The 20,318-nt window shown below is 28.1% G+C and overlaps 1 protein-coding gene across 1 annotated transcript; it reads right to left on the bottom strand.

Moving 5' to 3' along the window:
* Positions 1 to 17,153: 17,153 nt before the first annotated feature.
* Positions 17,154 to 19,220, bottom strand: LOC120076384 (galactolipase DONGLE, chloroplastic-like). Its single transcript, XM_039030198.2, has 2 exons — positions 18,434 to 19,220; positions 17,154 to 18,174 (listed from the first exon to the last, which is right to left on the bottom strand). The coding sequence occupies exons 1-2, from the start codon at positions 19,154 to 19,156 to the stop codon at positions 17,461 to 17,463; spliced, it is 1,437 nt and encodes a 478-aa protein (XP_038886126.1). The 5' UTR covers positions 19,157 to 19,220; the 3' UTR covers positions 17,154 to 17,460.
* Positions 19,221 to 20,318: the final 1,098 nt, after the last annotated feature.

Genomic DNA, 20,318 nt, shown 5'->3' with positions numbered 1-20,318 from the left:
CCATGGTTCTTGAATTAAGTAGTAATGTTCCTAAAGTCATCTAGATTTTATGAGATGGACTTTGCTGAGTCCATCTTATACGTGAAAAATTTCTCTCTAATGAACATCTTGTTTGGTAGGTCTTTTAAAACATATAGCTCATTTAGCTTGTCTCAAATTCTATGTGATGTTTCTTCTTCAATGACTTGTTTGAGAACATTATCAGTCAGGTCAAGAATCAGAGTACTATAGGCTACTGATTCCATACTTCCTTTTCTTCTTCTGAGATGTTGTCTGGAAGTTTGGCAAGGTATTCTAAGGCTTTCAAAGCCTTTTGTTGTCTCAATATTGCTCTAAACTTGTCTTTCCACAACCCAAAGTCTATCTTGCTATAAAATTTCTCTATATCAAACCTCACAACAACCATTCTTGAATTATCAAGAATAGGTTTCTTGATTGTAATATGGCTCTAATACAACTGTTATAAAACTCACACGTGTTAACCGCTATTGAAATACACTTGTTTTGAAGAAATGTAAAATGTATGATTGTAGATGTTAACCAAATTGCATGTGTTTGCCTACGCTTTGAGATACAATTGAAGAGAAGAATTCAGAGGAAGAAAATAGGGAGAACTCATATACGATTTGCAAAAGGGTGAAGAAGAGATCGAGAGGGAGAAGAGAAGATACGGAAAGATTAATGTGTTTCAGTCGTTTGGCCTACGTCCACTGTGCAAAGGAGATTCAACTTTTATTGATGAAAAAAAATTACAAGAAAATTGTTTACCGATGAGTACTCTCAGTTCTCTCTTAAACACTCTGATTTTCATACCCTTCTTAAGTACTGATTTAGGTCTATATATAGCAGAGTGAAGATAGAGCTTTGAGGCTGATTTGTTGAAGCAACTCCAACAGTAAGAAATTGCCATTTGACTTCTCTTTTTAACAATGAATCATACAAAAAAATTGGAGCAATTGTGGCAGAAAGGAGTGCTTTGAGCATTAAAGTTATAAATAGGAGTGTTGTGGCAAGAATTCTCAAAACAACATCATTCGAATGCCATCTAAAATGTCTAAACACTAAACATTTTGCAACCAAACCTCAAGAATGATAAGGCAACTATCTTGACACTATGGAAGTGTTGACCAATACGATATTTTTCATTCCTTCAAATTTTGGATATTGAATCGCACTTTCAACTTGTCGTCTAGACCATTAAGGGATTTAGAGGAAACAACAGACCTTTGTACAAGAGCGCATCGACGAGGCAGAGTGTAGTGAAGATTTCATGAGACAAAATAGAGATGATAAATTCAAAATCATAAGATGAAGAGAAAAAGAAATAATTAACTCATAATTTTTTTCTCCATTTCAATCCCCTATTTTACAGTATTATTAACTCTCCAACAAGTAATCATTGTCTGTTTCTTTCTTTTGTTGATTAAATTGTCCTCTAGCTAGCTCTTCAACAGCAAATTAAAATTACACTATAATTAACTACTAAAACATCGTACAATTTCAAACAATCATCAAATTTACATAGAGTGTATATTACCTACTTCAATTGAGGTGTAATATATTTTAATAAATAGTTGTTTAATAAAAGATTCGATCAAATTTGGTTGTTGGATTCCCAAATTATCGGGCAAAATCTTTTAAATGGAAAAATAAAAGATTTAGTGTTTCAAAATTTATTAATTAAAAAATTGCAGTCTACATAAAATCTTTTAACTTTTTTAATATCAATAAAATCTGGATTGGTATATGATTTTAAAAAAAGAAACTAGTATTTTTGGAATTAAGTGATTATATTGTTCTTTGGGGGTATTTTTATAATCTATTAATTATTAATTAATTAAATCAAAAATTAAATTCATATTTTTCTAACTAGAAAACATTTCGCCAGTATTTAAAATGAAATTTTAAAAAATATTATCCCACTCAAAAAACTTTTAGAATCCAAATTAGAAGAACCTATGAATCCAAACCCATATCAGGAGTTTATAATTAAACAAACCCATAATAGGAGTTTTGACTTTCTTTAATTATCTAACTGAGAAGGAAGGAAAAAAAAAACTTCTATAGTTTCTTTTCCCCTTCTAAAAAATTTTATTTTCACATGACATTTTTAGTTAAGATCTCATATTGTAAAGAGGAATGTCAATTGATTTTAAGATTGAACGTCATATTTATTTTAGTATTGGAGTTCACAAAGTTTAAATGACTAGTTTTTCAACTAAGAAAACTAGAAGTGGACCAAAAAAGTAATGAAATCGAAAGAGACGTCATTTTGAAAGGTATATTGAGAACCACACATCAAAAAGATCATACCAACTCATTTTGATATATGGTGTCAAAAGTTTTGAAATTCAACGAATATGTAAGAACAAAACTCTTTGTTTATCTAATATTTCTCTGTTCTATATAAGCCAGTAGAAGAAAAGTTTCTTATTCTTCACATCTCTCCTAAAGTCCATCTTGATCTATTAATCTAAAAGGTAGAAACTTTAATCCTCTTGTTTTTAAAAATTAGAACAACACACATTTAAGGTGCATGTCCCTATCTTTTTGTGCATCTGGTCACTCTTATCCCACAGTAAAAAAGTAATTTAAAAAAAAAAAGATAAGAAAAGTTTATCATTTGAGAAATCTATTATTAAGTGAGATAAATATAGTTAATATTTTTCTTGAGTTATACAGGACAAGTGTCAAGTTATGGACCCCAAATCAAAGGCCAATAGCTTCTTCGCTTGAAGAATGTATGCAAAGTGTTTTGGCATTATTAAAAGTGAGATTGATTTCCAAATGGAAAGTGTTTGCCACAAGGGAAAGGTGCAAAAAATTTTGTATACATATCTTGTTTGCGAATCATCTTTGACATGAGATGTGTGATAGATACGTTTCTACTTGTTCTTTTTCTCTATGTGTTTGCCCAATCATTTTCTTTGCCTCTCCTTGTAGAATGATCAATAATCTACCAAGACTACAATAATAACAAAAACTAATAATCTCCTACACAATGCAATGTCAATTTTGTTTGTCTTAAACTATTTTTTAGAATGAAATCAACACGAATCATTCTTTCAACATGTTTTGTCTTCAATGCATATCTAATATAGATAATAACTTTACATTTAACTATTTGTTTCAACTTTTCCTACATTACTTCTTCTTCAATGTTGTAAACAATGGAAAGACGATCGACAAGATTATAAATGTTGATGTTGAGAGAAATATTGAAAGGCTCAAATGTCGTTGTATATGGATATTTCTAAAACATATAAAAATAAAAATGGATTAAAGTATCTAAACTAGTGATTTTTTTTTTTTTTTTTGTTATATTTAGTTAGTTTTTCTCTAAGATATATAATAGAAATAATGTCAATTTACCTCTCTTATATTGACGTCGAACTCATGGACGTATAGAAATTGTGATAAATTCAATACCATGAAAATAAAAACCAATAAAAAGGTAGGGACAATAATTAGGTGCAACCTCCCATGCATCACATTTTCCTTATATAGTAAAAAAAATATATGATTATTTAATTTAAAAAATTACCACGTGGCCAAGTTTTATTGGAGTAATTGCAATGAGTAACACTTTTATAGCTAATAATTAAGTGTACAACAACATTTTTAAAGAATTACAAATATAGCAAAATCTATTAGTGATAGATTCTATCGCCAACGGATTCTATTAGTAATAGGCTCTACTGTTGATAGACTCCTATAAGTAATATGGTGATAGATTTGGAGAGTTTAATCTAAATTTTTCTATTTTTGCAAGTTATTTTACATTGTGTTATATTTGTTAGTAATTTGGGTTGATTACTATATTTGCAACTACTTCTTTTTATTGGGTGTCGTCTGGGTAACACAAAAGATGGGTGCAACCCAAACTATACTCATAAAATTTTTAAAAGGTAATGTGATTATTATTACTTTTTAGTACAATAAAAAATAGAAGATTCGAACCACTGATTTTTTAATCGCTAACATATTCATAAAAGACTAAGGTATAAAGTGAAAATAATAATAATAATAATAATAATAATAATAATAATTATTATTATTATTATTATTATTATTATTATTATTATTATTATTATTATTATTATTATTATTATTATTATTATAGAAGAGGTGAAAGTAATTATTGGAGTATAAAGTGTTTGATACGAGCATAAAAGAGAATACTTTATTCCATTTAGTGGTCTCTTTGGGTGATTGAGCCATGCAATATTGAAAAATGTTATGGACAATGATCTTCGTACTTTCGATTTCACTCTATTTTGTCTAGACTAAAATATTAATTAGAATCAAATCTCTCCGGGTTAAATGGTTATGTTTAAAAACTTATGGACCAAATATTATCAAATTCAAACTAGTTTATACATTTAAAAGATTTTTTTCAATGAAACTGTCTTTGTCTATACATTTTCTAAAAAATACTTTAAATTATAATTTTGGTTGCACTACATTTTGTAAAAAATTACTTTGAAAAGTGACCATCTTTAGCCCCTTCAGTTTCATTTTTATTTTATGGTATTAAAATGGTCACTTTTAATGAATAAGGATCAAAATGAATTAACTTGAAAGAATATAGATAAAAATTAACATTTTAAAAGTATAGATACCAAAATCAATTTCTTTTTCTTATTTTTCTTTTCTTTCTTTTCTTTCTTTTCTTTCTCCGATTTTTTTTATTTTTTTTATTTTCTTTTCTTTCTTCAATTTTTTTTTTCTTTTTTTTCTCCCATTTTTGCTTCAATCTCCAAACATTTCCCTCTTCCCATCATCTTCTCATTTCCCACTGGAATCATTATAAAAGAATTACGAGATTGAGTTTCAAACCCAAGACTTGAGAGTGCCTAGCTCATAAGTGACTTAGCACCAACAAACCAATCATTAAGTTTGATTATTATAACAAAACGTTAAATATAAATAGCAAATGAAAACGGATTTGAAAGAAACTATTTTTTTAGTCCTCAAGTCTGCACCATTTTTAGAAACATTTATTAAAAGTCTAAAATAAGAAACGATAATAGTTATTAAACAAGTTTAAAAAAAAATAAGAGAAATGAAAATATTATCAAACAAGCCAACAGTTTTTTTTTATAAGACGTTAAGAGTATGAAGTCCATCAGTAGTATCACTGATAACATGTTATCATGGATAGCATGTTATCAGTGATACTATGATATCATGTTATCAATAAAATCTTTTATGCACAATCAAATAATCTCGATGAGTCATTTCATCTCAAATACTATAATACATAATACATAAATGCTATCAATGACATCCTTTATATTCATAGCAATAGAAAAATATCACTGACAGTAGCTATCAATGATATCCTTTATGACTATCAATATAAAACGATATTATTTTATACCTATATTTATCAATAACGACAAACAAACACATTACATGTATCAACAAATTAATCAAAAGACCTCGATTATTTACAAACAAGTATAACATGATACCAAATTCAAAAACAAAAAAAACATCAAAACATTACAATTGATAGAAGCATATCAACAACATCATTGATAGAAATATATCAGTGATAGCAACTGATAGCCCATTTCTCAAATTGAAAGCTATAACTAATAGCAACATCTCTGATAACAGCTATCAATGATAGCAACTGATATCACATTTCTCAAAATGAAAGCTATCACTGATAGCAACTATCAGTTGCTATACTAATAGCAGCTATCAATGATATTCATCGATAGCAGCATCACTGATAGCAATTGATAGCAGTTATTAGTCATGGCAACTAATAGCACATTTCTTAAATTGAAAGTTATTACTAATAGCAGTTTCATTTATTACAGCTATCAGCAATAGCAACTAATAGCACACTTCTCAAATTGAAAGCTATCACTAATAGCAGCTATCAGTGATAACAACTGATATCACACTTCTCAAATCGAAAAACTACAATTGATAGCTACTGATAGCATACTTCTCAAATTGAAAGCTATCGCTGGTAATGGCTATCAGTGATAACTTTTGATTTGAGAAAACCGGGAAGCAGCACGCAAAATGGGGGTTGGACATGATTTTTTTTCTTTTTTGTCTTTTACCATTTTTGTTCTATGTATGTAATTATTTTATCTTTATACTACATATTCTAGTATTTTGAGCTTGAATTTCATTTATGAAACTAGTCCTAATATTTAAACCTTTATTATTTTTTTTGTTCAATCTGACAAGTTTGAGAAATTTTATACCAGAAACGTTTTTTTTTCCTTTTAATTTTTGGTGGGAATTTCAAACCAAATATTTCCTTTTCGGTGGGACATTTCAAGCAAATTATCTTGCTGGATAAAAGAATTTGTAGGCAAATAATGTGTAATTACTTTTTCCAAAATTTCATTAAATTTTACATCAATCATGAATTTTAATTTTATTTTAGATTTGTCCAAACGGTAAAATTCATCATATTTTCCATTTTTTGCAATTGGTTTTCATTTGTAGTTTAATTTCGTCGATTATCAAATTATTCTCAACTTCACGTCCTATTAAATTCATGCACACACTAGTTAGATAAAGGTAAGAATGTCTCTATTTTAAATTTTTGTTCCTTTTCATGTATTCATTGTATTTGTATATGTGTCTTTCAAACATCATTTTCAACTTACTATACATTTTTTTATTGTTTTTGTCATTTTTGTTCATTTATTCTCACTGACAAAAGTATAATTTTAAAATTAGGGGTTCTTTTAGCCTCTAGATTATACATTTATAGTGTATATATCTATTCAATAAAAATATTTTTTATATATTACATTTTCTAAGAAATATTTTAAATAATAATTTTTCGTTGCACTACACATTCAAAAGTGGTCGTATTATTTACGTATATATCTAGTTTTTCTTACAACATATTTGGAAGATTTTTTTTAATAACTTAAAAGCCATTTTTTGGATCGTCTGCCTCCAAAGTATTTCTTCAAAAATATATTTTAAATTAATCCAGTTAGTTTTAAGTGCTTTTCATTTACCAAGAATTTTTTTTTAGAAAAAGGACAACAATTATTTGAGAGGTTCAATAATTTGGTCCATCTCTATAGTGTACCCCACAGTCACGTGATTCCTAATTTTACAAGCCATTAAAAAGAGCAAATCCTTTGGTTTCTTTTACCCAACCTTTTCAACGTTCCAATTTCAAGTACATTTCATCAAAATTGATTTTCTTTTCTCTTCTTTCTTTTTTTTTTTAATATTTATATATATATTGACACATCACCCTTGGACATAGTATTGAATTTTAAAAAAAAAAAAATCCAAAACCTTGCTCTCTATTTCATAAATACATATATACTTTCAAAAATTTTAATATTATTTTTACCATAGTTCATAAACGTTTCAAAACTACTATAGAATACTTGAAATACGTTAGAATATTGAAAGGACAATATTACCCTTTAAGTTGCAGCCACTACCCTATTTCAACTCCCAATTATGATTCAACATTCTAACATGTTTTTATTCTAATGATAGTTTAGAAATATTTAAATAAAAGATCATGGGTAATATTGTAATATTTAAAATAATAGGGATACATACTTTTAAAACAAATAGCAAAATTTGAGGGTTTTTTTTTTTATTTAGGCTTTTCTCCCCAACTTATTGGTTTGAGTATATATCCCTCAAGTTAGCTCTAAAATTTGTTCAAAAAATTATTTGGTGTATGAATTTATCATGTTTATTCATCTTGATTCATTAACCTTATATTCTATCATAGTCCTTAAACATTACATTTTAAAAAAATAGTTTTTTTTTTAATTTCTTTTATAAATCGTTTAAATTCAAATCTAAGATCCCAGAGACATATTTTAGGTTTTAAAATGAAAACAAAATTATGTTAAAAAAAATAAATATCAAAGACTAAAACCAACCTTTTATTCCAAAGCTTAAAAACCACATCAAAACGTTGAAATAGCATTTTTAGTCTAAAGATCGAACAGAGTATTAAGAAAAAGTTAAATGGAACTAAAATAATCAAAATAATTTTTTTAAAAAAAAAAATAGAAAAATCAACTTCGTGAGAGACATAAAAACAAACATTTGGAGAAACAAGTGCCACAAATTTTGGAATATCTATTATCTGTCTGGTTTAATTTGTTGAATCAAGAGAAAAAAAACAATAAAAGTAACTAAGGCTAATATATATTCATGGAAAAAATATGAGAAGTCAAAAGAATGTCTTTTAATGCACATAGAAATTGGTGTCAATTGAAAACATATCCTCGTTTATTGCGTTGGCAATGACATGTGTGTTTGTGTGGGGGCAAGAAACATGCCCACACAGCACACAATCAAACCAAACATTTAATTTTATATATACATATATATAATATTATATATAGATAATGTAATTCTTATGAAAGGAAAAAAAAAAAAACAAAAGAGTAGCTCGTATGAAAAGAAGAAAACAAAAGTGTTTACAATCTATAGCAAAAATTTATCAAAGGAAGCGATGTTTTCCTTCTCTTTTTTCAAAATTCCTAAAATATTTTGGGATTTAAAATTCGTGCATCCTCACCTATAGTTTCTTATCCTCACCTACAGTTTCTTTCTCGTTGTTCTTCAGCTTCTTCCTCGACGTTCTTCGTCATCGACGACGACTTCTTCCTCGACGTTCTTCTTCATCGACGACGTCAATGATAGAATATAGACTGATAGTTGTATGTTTAAACATATGGAACATGAATGATAGACAACATAGAACACTTCATGTCACATATAGACACTAATAATAGTCTATTAATGTCTATATGTAATAAACATTGATAGAGTTTTATCATTTTCTATGTATTTCACTTCTTTATATCACAATTGTTGGATTTTATGTCCTAAAACTCGTGGTTTGTAAACAATGGAACTTATTTTGAAAATTCAATAAAGGTATTATTGAATGGATGTTTTTTTAATAACAAATCCAATAAACCTGAAAGTCTCTTGACTATTGTGAGTACTTGAACTTTATGTGGAGATATAAAGGTGGATCAAATTCGAGTAAACAATCAAAATGATCTATAGCATATGAATAAGGTTAGCTATCTTATTCTGATAACACTATTGGATGCGGTCTGCTCTGTAGTTGTTACAAGGAGTTGTAAAGTGCTACAGACGAAGTGATCCTAATTCGTTCATGTTGGACATGAGGAGTGTGGGTGTCCTTGTGCAAAAGGGTTTGTACAAGATCGGACCATGAAATGAGTCACTCTTACTTTATAATGCTTTTTACTGTTTAAGACTATTTCAAAGCGATGACCTAGGTAACTTGACCTTAATCTTAAGCTAATATGAACTCCTGTTTATTCGGGATTACCCTTAGATTTGCATAGGGGAGGGTTGGCTCAACAGCGTTGGCTCAATAAGACTCCCATTTCAGGGGTAAGACCGGATAGATAGTTGGGGACATAGGGTGCAAGATGGAATTCACTCCTACCCGCTTTTAGGAAAAGTAGAGAGGTTGTTCCCTTAAATGTTGATTCTAGGTCTTGAACAAAGGATCCCGCCCTCTCATTGGCCTGAGAGGGACTCGGTTTTGTTAATTGAATCACAAAACAATTGTTCATTAGGGTATCACTGGGGACTTAAGGAATAAGAGGTAATTTTGGGGGTAAAACAGAGATTTGACCTAGCCGTTATTACGAACAACCATGGTTATATCTAGTGAACATAACATGTCTACAATGAGGGGAGTTCAACTATGGGATTTAGTGGAGTGACCCATTAGTTAACGAAGGGGGGTTAGATCGGTCTAATGAGTTTAGTCGATTAATCTCGGATCGTTGAAACCCATGATCTGTAGGTCCACGAGGTCCCTCTACTAGCTCGAAAATGGATTAGCTCTAAAGTAGCGTGATAAGTTAATTTGAAACATTCAAATTAAAATCAAATGGAATTGGAGAATATATATTTAAATATGATTTAAATATATGAAGATGAATTAGGTAAAATTAATTTAATATTGGATATTAAATTAATTAGAATTATTTAAATTGTTTAAATAATTATTTATTAATTTTATTAGAAAATTAATTTATGAAATTAATTTGTAAAATTAATAAATTTTGATTTTAGAAATAAAATATGATTTTAAAATCATTTTTTGGATTTTGGAAATGAAAATTACACAAAATGAAAAATCATATTTTTCATCTTCATCTTCAATTTGCTCACATTGAAACCCACTTCTTCAACCTTCATTTACTCCAAGCATGACCTGCATCCCATGTAACAAATCTCTTTGCATAGTCTGCAATATATTGAAGAGATTGGAATGAAGTTGAAGTGATGCAACCGAAAGAATTTTAGCTGAAATTTCTCGAAGAAGGTGTTCTTCATTTGGGTTGTTGTAGTGAGCTTTCTCCAAATTCTCTTTGATAGCTTATTTTGAGTCTCACAACTCAATCTAGAGCACCAAGAGAAATAGTAGGGAAGATCTTATGGTGGTCTGCACAAAGATTTGGAGGAATTTGCAGTTGGAAATCAAGATTTCAACGGTTCTTCAAAGGTATGTTCTTGAAACCCATTAAACTCTATTTAAGTATTTTTTTTTCTTTTCTGTCAAAATTAATAAATTAGAGTGCTTATGGATCATGATCTCTTTCGCTGCGTGCTGGTACCTTGATTATGAAAAGTAGAACATTATTTATACTGAATGAAAAGACACTATGAAAGGATGCAACCTTTCATCTATCAAGTAAATACACGAACCTTTAATAAATGCAAATACATAAATTAAATAGATACATAGGACATTAATAACATAAATGAATCTGAATTTTCATATCCATTATGACTCTTGGGTGAAAAGAGGCTTTAGATGCATGAAAAGTTGTAATTCTTCACCATGGGTAGGAACCTTAGTTTGGAAGTAAACATTAAATGCTCCAACTCCTATCATTGTCAATTATTTGCTTATCAGCTTGTGTATTTTACCAATAGGGGAAATAAAAAATTATGCATACATTAAAATGAACTTAGCTCAATGATAATTAGGGGAAAAAGGTCTGATTTCTCATCCCATAATTGTTGTACTAAAAAAAGGATTTGATTACAAATGAAATTAATTGAACAATGTTACGTGAGTTGATTACATGTGGTATATTGATTGATTCAATAAAGTTCTCTATGATTGACTGAGTTACAAGAATCTAATCACATATGTTTTATTTATTTATTTAATTTTGTGAATATGGTTATAATTTTTCTTAGTTCACCAACTTTTGAAAATGGAACTAAAATTTGAACATTTGATCTTCTGATTCAAGATATATGATTTAACTAGTTGAGTAATATAAGTTGAAAATGAGATTCTCAATATGCCTCTCAAGATGGTGTCCCTTTTGTGGTTCACTATTCTTGAGTTGGTTTTTTAATGGAATGTAAGTTTGAGCTTCATGGACTTTGATACCACATTAAAGAAACATGAAATTCAATCTACAAAATCAATTAACAATGGGAGGAGTAGTCCAAATATCTATTAAAAATTATGAGATCTCTTCATTTTTCTAACGTGAGATTCTTAACAAGATTTTATGTGAATATATATGGTTGTATAGGTGAGCTTTCATGATGCAATGTTTTTCCATGATGTGGACTTAAACATTTGACCCTTTTTTAGAGGATTACTAATGGTTCACAAGTTATGTTTTTACTTTATTTTAAAAGGACAGTACTTAAATACATTTGAGCGGCACCCATATTTTTGAAATCTACTTCAACCAAATAATAATAATAATAATAATTTAAAAAAATAAAAAGGAAAAGAGAGTTTTTCTTGTTATTATGAACAACTATAGATAAGATGATTTGCAAAAAGATAGGATAATGTACCAATTTTTTTTCTTTTTAAAGTGCAATCATAAATAACTTAGGTTGGATTTACATACGGTTCTCAAGAGCATGAAACATGAACATTTGTGAACTTTAATTAAAGGGTACAAGATAAAACAGAATTTCTAAAAGCATAAATGTTGAAATTAAGCTTAAAAACTAATTAAGAACTAGAAATAGATATAACAATCGTAATTGATATGCATTTTTCTTTCTTTAAAGTCAAAGGTTAAATCTTTCATTCCTATATTTATTTTACTAAACAAAATGAACCTCATATATTTACATCATGTCAATATCTTATTGCTTTTTTGTGACAACAAATCCAACAAATTAATTGGAAAAAGCAAACAAAACCCCTCTGAAAATATTTAATATGAAAAGTCTAGATAGTTTAGGCAATTATGTTCACACACATATATCCCATCATTTATGTATACATCTTAGACATTCAAGTTTCTTTTTTCTTGGTTTGTATTAAAACCGAAACTTTCCATCTCTTAGTCAAAACTACACATACAAATTAATTAATTGAGTTAGACTTAGATTTTCTATATTTAGACCATGCAATTTAAGTGTTTGCACATATGTTTAACAAGTAAATATATGAACCTTTAATAAATGAAAATACATAAATTAAATAGATACATAAGACATTAATAATGTAAATGAATATGAATTTTCATATTCATTATGACTCTTGGATGAAAAGAGGCCTTTAGATGCATGAAAAGTTGTAATTCTTCACCATGAATAGGAACCTTAACTTGAAAGTAAACATTAAATGTTCCCGCTCCTATCATTGTCAATTATTTACTTATTACATATATATATATATATATAATCTTGTATTTATTTTGAGGTTTGACTTTTTGGAAATATTTCATAGAGAAGGCCTACGTAGAATAAGGTAAAAAATTTAGACGTAATTGCTTATGTAATAAGAGAGAACAAAAGGGTTTCTTGGAACTTTCTTGGCTTCACATCCGACAGAATATTCAACCAACAACGTCGCCACATAACAAAACACACCTTGACATTGGGAATATTATGTTTTTTTTCTTTTTTTCTTTTCCTTCTTTTTATCTTCGGTTGAAATTAAGGAATAAAGCATTAACTAAATAATTTAATTAATTAATTAATTAATCAACAACATGTGAACTACGATTACATGATTTTTTAGACTAATGTTGGAAAATCACTTTCACGACATCCAGCTGCCGCGTCCCCATGTCTCTCGACAATCTAATGTTAATCATGTTGAGATTTTAGTTTTTTTTTTCTCTAATCCTAATTTGTAATACTATGATTCAAAATTCAAATATTTTAAAGCCTGATATATGCTCTAGTTGAATTAGCAAAAGTAAAAGTATTATTATTATTATTATTATTTGTAGTATATAAACATAAAACTAATATTGAGAATAGTAAAAATTAAATTTTCAAACTTTGACAAATTTTGCCATATAGAAAAACAATCAAACTATTTACAAAAATTACAAAAACAAGTACTGATAGACTTATATCAACATCTATCAATGATAGATTTGTATCAATTTCTATCCTTGATAGTATCAATGATAGACTTCTACCATTGATAGTATCAATAATAAACTTATATCAGTTTCTATCACTGATAGACTTCTATTTGCATTTATCAATATATCAGTGATAGACTTGTATCTGTTTCTATCACTAATAGACGTTAATTAAATTCTGCTATTGATGACAATGTCTATCACAACTATAATTAAATTATGCTATTTGTGTAAGTATTTTTCCATATTTTTCTGTTTTTGAAAATCCTCCTTAAATTTTCATTCTTTTCGGCTGATTTCTTTTAAGTTAAAAGACCACCTTTCTTTTTCAATGAGAGGAGATAATCAATTTCTTAAATAAATAAGTTGTTTTTAAATATATCAAAATGAGCCAACTTATTTATAAATATAGTAAAATGTCATTGTTTATCATTGTCTATCACTAATAGACAATGACATTTTGCTATATTTGAAAAAAAAAAAATCTAGTAAGTTTTTCATTTAAAATAATTACCCTAAATAAATTTATGTATTTAAAAAAAATAACAAAAAAAAAACAATAAATAAAGAATAAGAAATGGAAATTTTATTAAATGTTGGGTAATTGTCTTAAATGATAAAATTGTTCAAAATATTTTCAAGTATACAAAATATCATTGTCTATCAATGATAGACTTCTATGTATTGAATGTTGACTGCGATAAATTTCTAGATTCACTAATCAACGATAGAAGACAGTGACATTTTATATTTACAAATAAGTGATCTTATTTTTCTTTATGTGAAAACAACATATAATTTTTAAATATATATATATATATATATATATATATATATATATATTATATATATATATAGATATTATATATATATATATATATATAATATTATATGTATATAAACTCGTTACCGACCATTTACTCTTTCCAATCTACATGGAAAGATGAATTTGTAAAGTCTGGTCAAAATTTTAAAACGAAAAGAATGTACCTTTCTGAATTTTTTATTTCCATTAAAGAAAAAATAAAGTAAAGGAAAAAAATTCAATTTTGGTTTTGACATTTTGTTATTCGTAACAAGAAAAACTCTTTCTATATATAAAGCATCAACTTCTTAGATACAGACTTTTTTTCAACCTTTTTTCTTCTAAAGCTTCTAATGAAATGTTTCTTTAATCCGATATTTTTTTTATAAGAATCATTTTTCAATATGGACGAAATTGAAATATTCCAAAATTACAGCTAGTGAATGATTCTAAGTTTGATTGTCAATTATTTCTACATTTTCTCAAATAAATTTCGATTTCGTTTGACATAACTAGTTATCATTAGTTTCACTTCTATCCTAATCAATAATCTAATTCTTTTTAGTAAATTTTTTTATAAATCTAAAAAAAAATGAACAAAATTGTTAATAAAACAAACTCAAATTTTAAAAAAACGGAAGAAGGAGCAAAGGTGACATCCATAAAAAAATAAATAAATAAATAAAAACCCTAGATTTTAATTTTATGATGCAAAAACCTTAATATCTTAAGGTTATCTAACATAAATTCTTCTTACAAATTAAAGATGTTTTAAAAGAAGTCATTTTCTAATTTGATATAAGTGTGACTAATTACAATTTACTATTTATAAGATTGCAAGTGAAATAAAAAGAAAACATTTATATTACATATAAAAATATAGCAAAGTCAACTATCATACAAGTCATAGAAACGATTCTTTAAACGACTTGAAAAACACATTCTTTTAATCAATTAGAGAAAGTCTTCTCACTCGATGATTAAGAAAGAAAAACAATGGCTTGAACTAACAAAAAAACAAAGAAAAAACACCTAACATATTTACATCTAACATGAAGTTTTATCACAATCAACCCCTTTGAAAATTAAGTCATGTTACCCCCACTAAAAGGGATATGAAAGAAATTTAAGAACAAAATCGTTTGTAACAAAAATCATTAATTATCAAACCTAAGTCCCTTGAACAAATTCTTCCCCATCTAATTAAAGTGACTTGTTTGAAGTCATCTTACTATACATTAAATTATATGTAACAAAGAAAAAGAAATACGGTCTATTATGAGAAGTCTCCAAAAACCTTTTCTTAAAAGAATAAAAAAAAAGATTCACTCTATGTAGTACAAAACGATTTTAAAGAGTCATCTCGCTAAATATTAAATTATTATGTATCCAAAGAAAATAAATTCGACCACGAGGAAGTCGAAGCCTATTAAAAGTATCTTTTTTTTTAAGATTTTTTTCTTCATGTTCCATCTATCAAAAAGTTTGTTTGAATTAAATTTTTATGTACTTAACAACATATCATAATTCAATTAATTTGGAATGATCATCTCACCAAACATCAAATCATACGTATAATTAGAAAAAGCATGAAATGAAATGAAACAAAGTCGGATCAGATCGATCCGAGAAATCTTATTGAAGAAAAAAGAGGGAAGGCTATTAATTTCTTAGCAACTTTGGTCTTCCATGTTAAAGATGAAGGGCTGCGACTTCAGTCACACGTCCAAACCCTAAAATGGTTCTTGAACTAATTATGACCATATCAAAAGATTGTCATGATTAACAACTTCACACATTTCTTCTTCTTCACACTCATATATACTTTACTCATATACATGCATGTCACCTAATTAACACTATGGCCAAGTCTTTGTCTTGGCTTTCTTTATTTATTCAAATCTCTCTTTTACGATTTAATAATTAAGATTGTTTTTTTAGCTTTCTGAGTTGGCCAATTACCACTAAATTATGTTCATTTTGACATGTATTCTTTCTTTTGATGTCGTACATATTTACTAAGATCAATTTATATATGGTAAGTTATTAATTCAGAGATGACATATTAATTATTCGATGAAGTTTTTTTTCTTTATTTTTTTAATTTTTGTGTAATGTTTTTTTTAGTTTAAATGAGTGAGAATTTTAACCTACAAATATTGATAAAGGTATATGTCTGAATCAACTAAGTTAAATTCAAGTTGGCATTTGTTGAGTAAACGTAATTCTTTTATAAAATTGCAAACTAAATACACCATGATTTCGAGGTTTGACTAAACCTAGCGTACAATAATTGCAATTTGCTGAGATAATTATATACAGTTTTGTTTAATAATGATTTTAATTTTTGTTTTTTGTTTTTGAAATTTACAAGAGAAAATATTTGAATTATTAAGTTATTCAAAAAAAAGAAAAACAAGTTCTTGGTTTTTCAAATTTGACTTAGCTTTTAAAATAACTTTTGAAAACATTGGTAAAAAATGGACAACAAAATAGAAAAGCTTAATGGTGGAAGTTGTATTTAAAAGCTTAATTTTGCTTCTTTTTTTTTTTTTTTTAAGAGAAAAACAGTTACCAAACTAGGCACTTATACTTTTGGGCATTTATCAGAGTATGAATGAGATAGATTACCACTTATCAAATTACAACCTTTTTCTTCTTTTTTTTCTTTTTAGAACTAATCGATTAAAATAATATAGATGTTAATGGTGTAAAAATAAGTACAATTCAACTTACATAAAACATGTACTATCAACTTGGAGATTTAAGAAAAACAATTCACTTTCTCCACATTATCGAAACAAATTAAAAAAAAATAATTGTGTATATAGAAAATGCTTAGGGACAAACAATTTTCATACGTCATTCAATCTTAACCAAACCAAATACAATAAAAGGCAAGCAGTTATATTTTGTCTTGTGGAGTTTAAATAAGAATCTAAGTAAATAAATGGTGTAAAAATATTCATTTAATTCCTTTGATTGGATTTTTTATACATCATATGAATTTTGGCCTCTTTTTTCTCAATTTTTTTTTTTATCAGAGGTCAATCCATCATCAAGGAAAACAAATGACAAAAAAAAAAAAAAAAATGTACAAGTTTTGGTTATGATATATATCTAAGAATCTCTCCTCTACCTTAGTGGGAAAAAATAGCAAAGGCTGAGGAGTTAAAATGTATATTTTTTGTTTTCCTCTTTTAAACCTAAAATTATATATCAAACCCTTTTTTTTTCCTTCTATATCCATTTTCTTTTGACCTAATTTTGTGATTGACTCAAGTAATTCACTGGAATCCTCCATGGAAACATGTTCAAGATTTGTGCATTACTACACAAAAACTCCATAGCTTTGTTGATAAATTCCCCACTATTAATAATAATCTTTCTTCTCCCATTATTATGATCATCATCATCATTATCTTGATGATCTTCTTCTTGTTTTGGATCACATCTTAAAAGGCTTATGTAAGTCTCCAAATCATGAACACAAGAAGGGTTTTGCATGTTGAAGAAATCAAGAACCAATTCAACTCCAACATGTTCATAGCTATTATTACCACCTCCATTTAAGAGTCCTCCAAAAACCCTAAAATTTTCATTGAATAAAACACCTGGCATCTTTGTGATGGGATCATTCACATTCACAATTCTTAAAACTTTTACTCCCAATTCTTCACATCTTTTTTTGAAGCCTGAATTCCCAACTCTTGGACCTCCAAAAGAAAACACTGAAACTGGTACCACTTCATTGTTTGTTCTTCTATTCAACCCTAACTCAGCTATGTCATAAGCTAGAAGAAGAGCTAATGCACTTCCCATGCTATGCCCAGCCATGGTTATGCTCACTTCTTCCTCTTTGTACTTGTTTAGTAGCCTTGACACTTCTGATAATAGCTGCTCTCGGCAGCTCTCGAGCCCGAATTTCATGCTCGTTTCTTCGCTCGTGTAGAGTGTTAAGAATCCTGACTCAACCTGGAAAAATATTAAATTTACCGTAAGCCATCGAGTTTTAAGTTTTTGAATAGTTTGTCCAATTTTATTACTACTGTTTTCTCAATGTTGAATTTCAAGTAATTGATTGGAACTCATCCTTTTAACCTTTTAAATTCTTCTTGAACAATCTAAATTATTGATATTTAAGTGATTCCTTGTTAGGTCTTTAAAGAAGGTAAAAAAAAAAAAAATAGATATATATTTAAGCTTTTGGATTCATGAAGTTATATTAACAAACCTTGACGTCAGGCCGATGATTATGGGGATCGAGGCGGGCGAGCGTGAGGGAGCTCATGAGATTAGCAATCCATTCTGGGTTGGTGACGGTACCTCGGAAAGTGATGACGATATCTCGTCGTCCAAGTCTCTTGCTGGTTTCATCGGAGGAGACGGCAACGTACCCGATCCACCGACCACAAGATGGCGGGGAATTTTGGATGGGAGAAATATTGATATCCGGTGGGGTAGCATAGATGTATTTAGTAACTTCATAACCTGAACTCTCCAACCCCACTTCCCTCAACAAATTCTTCTTCCCAAACTTGCAGGTCAAATACCGTTTGGAGTTTGGATCAAGATCGAAAGCTTTATAACAAGCGGTAACGAACTCGCCGTATCGGATAATTTCACGTCGCAGAAGCGGGTGAAGCGTGGGCTCCATGAGATCTTCCCAGTCATTGCAGCCATGAATCTGCCGCCACAAGTGCGCCAAACTGGCCACCTTGTGAACCATGGCGGCCGCAGCAGCGGTAGAACAAGAAGAAGAAAACACATCCATCAACGGTACCAATACCAAAGAAGACGAAACCGACAACCGTCGAGAAGACGACGACAATGACAAAACATTATTGGGTTTTATCGGGATCAAGACTTGTCCAAAAGAATGAGACATAGGACGAGTTGTTTCAAAAAATGTGACATGATTGGGAATTGAATTAAGCTTCAAAGTTGTAGCAGCCATTAGAGGAAATTAAGAGTGAGAAAGGAAGAAGAAGAAGAGATATAGAAAGAGAGAAGGGTGCGAGTTTCTCAAAGGATAATGAAAAGGGAGACAGACATGTATATATAGATAAAGGTAAAGAGAAATGACCAAAAATTTTTAAAAAATAATAATAATTAAAAATAAATAAATAAAAGAGGATTAAAAAGGTACAATGTGACTGAGGGAAATAAAGCGGAAGCCATATGTTTGGCGAGCGTTTTGACTGATAATTCAAAAACTTTTTTCCTTTTTTTTTTTTTTTTTGGGAGTTTGTTCTTCTGAGAAATTAATAATATTTTATTTGGTCGGTACCATAAAACTTCTTCATGCTTGTAATCTCTGTTGCGGCCAAAGAACTACAAATCCAAAATAAAATTAAAATAAAAATAAAAAATTATATTTTTTTTTATAAAAAAACCCCACGAAGGAAGAACTTCATTAATTAACTACATTATGGCTGACTCGAATATAATTAACAAAAAAAAAAAAAAAAATAGTAGCCTCGTTAAATACTTTTTGTAAAAGAAAAAAAATTATGTGGAAATTTTTTAATTAGAAAATTAACAATATACTACGATAATTTTTCTTGTTTATATATATATATATATAATTGTACCTTTTTATTTTTTTATTTTTTACATTACGGATATGTGTCTTTAAATGTTGAACGTTGTTGTCTAACTAAAATAATAATAATAATAATAATTAATTAATTAATAAAAGTCGTTAATATGTTACCATGACGTAATTGTATTGCTATCTCCATTCTACCTTTATTTAATGATAATACAGTTAATTTTTTGTTAAATTATTTTTTATTTCAAAACCATAAGGTTGTTTTATATTTTTGCTTTGTATATCTAAAATTTTGAAAATAAAAAAATGTATATGAAAACAACTTTTTTTTTTTTATTTATTGTTCAATAATATAGTCCATCAAACAAAAGAGAATTACTATTAAATAAATAAACTTAATTTTGCAAAAGCAAAATGTATTCATCAAATATTTTCATTATTCTATCATATTAGTTCATCATTTCAAATCTCAATCATAAAATTAGACATCTTGTTTGTATGTACAAACGAGGTTTTACGTATACTCTTTCAACATAAAAACAAAATTAAAAAAAAAAATCTTATT

This window comes from Benincasa hispida, chromosome 1 (genome assembly GCF_027475165.1).
Source record: "Benincasa hispida cultivar pf3 chromosome 1, pf3_genome.v1.1, whole genome shotgun sequence".
Taxonomy (NCBI): domain Eukaryota; kingdom Viridiplantae; phylum Streptophyta; class Magnoliopsida; order Cucurbitales; family Cucurbitaceae; genus Benincasa; species Benincasa hispida.
The sequence above is the reverse complement of the archived record's forward strand: the minus strand, read 5'-3'. Positions and strand labels throughout refer to the sequence as shown.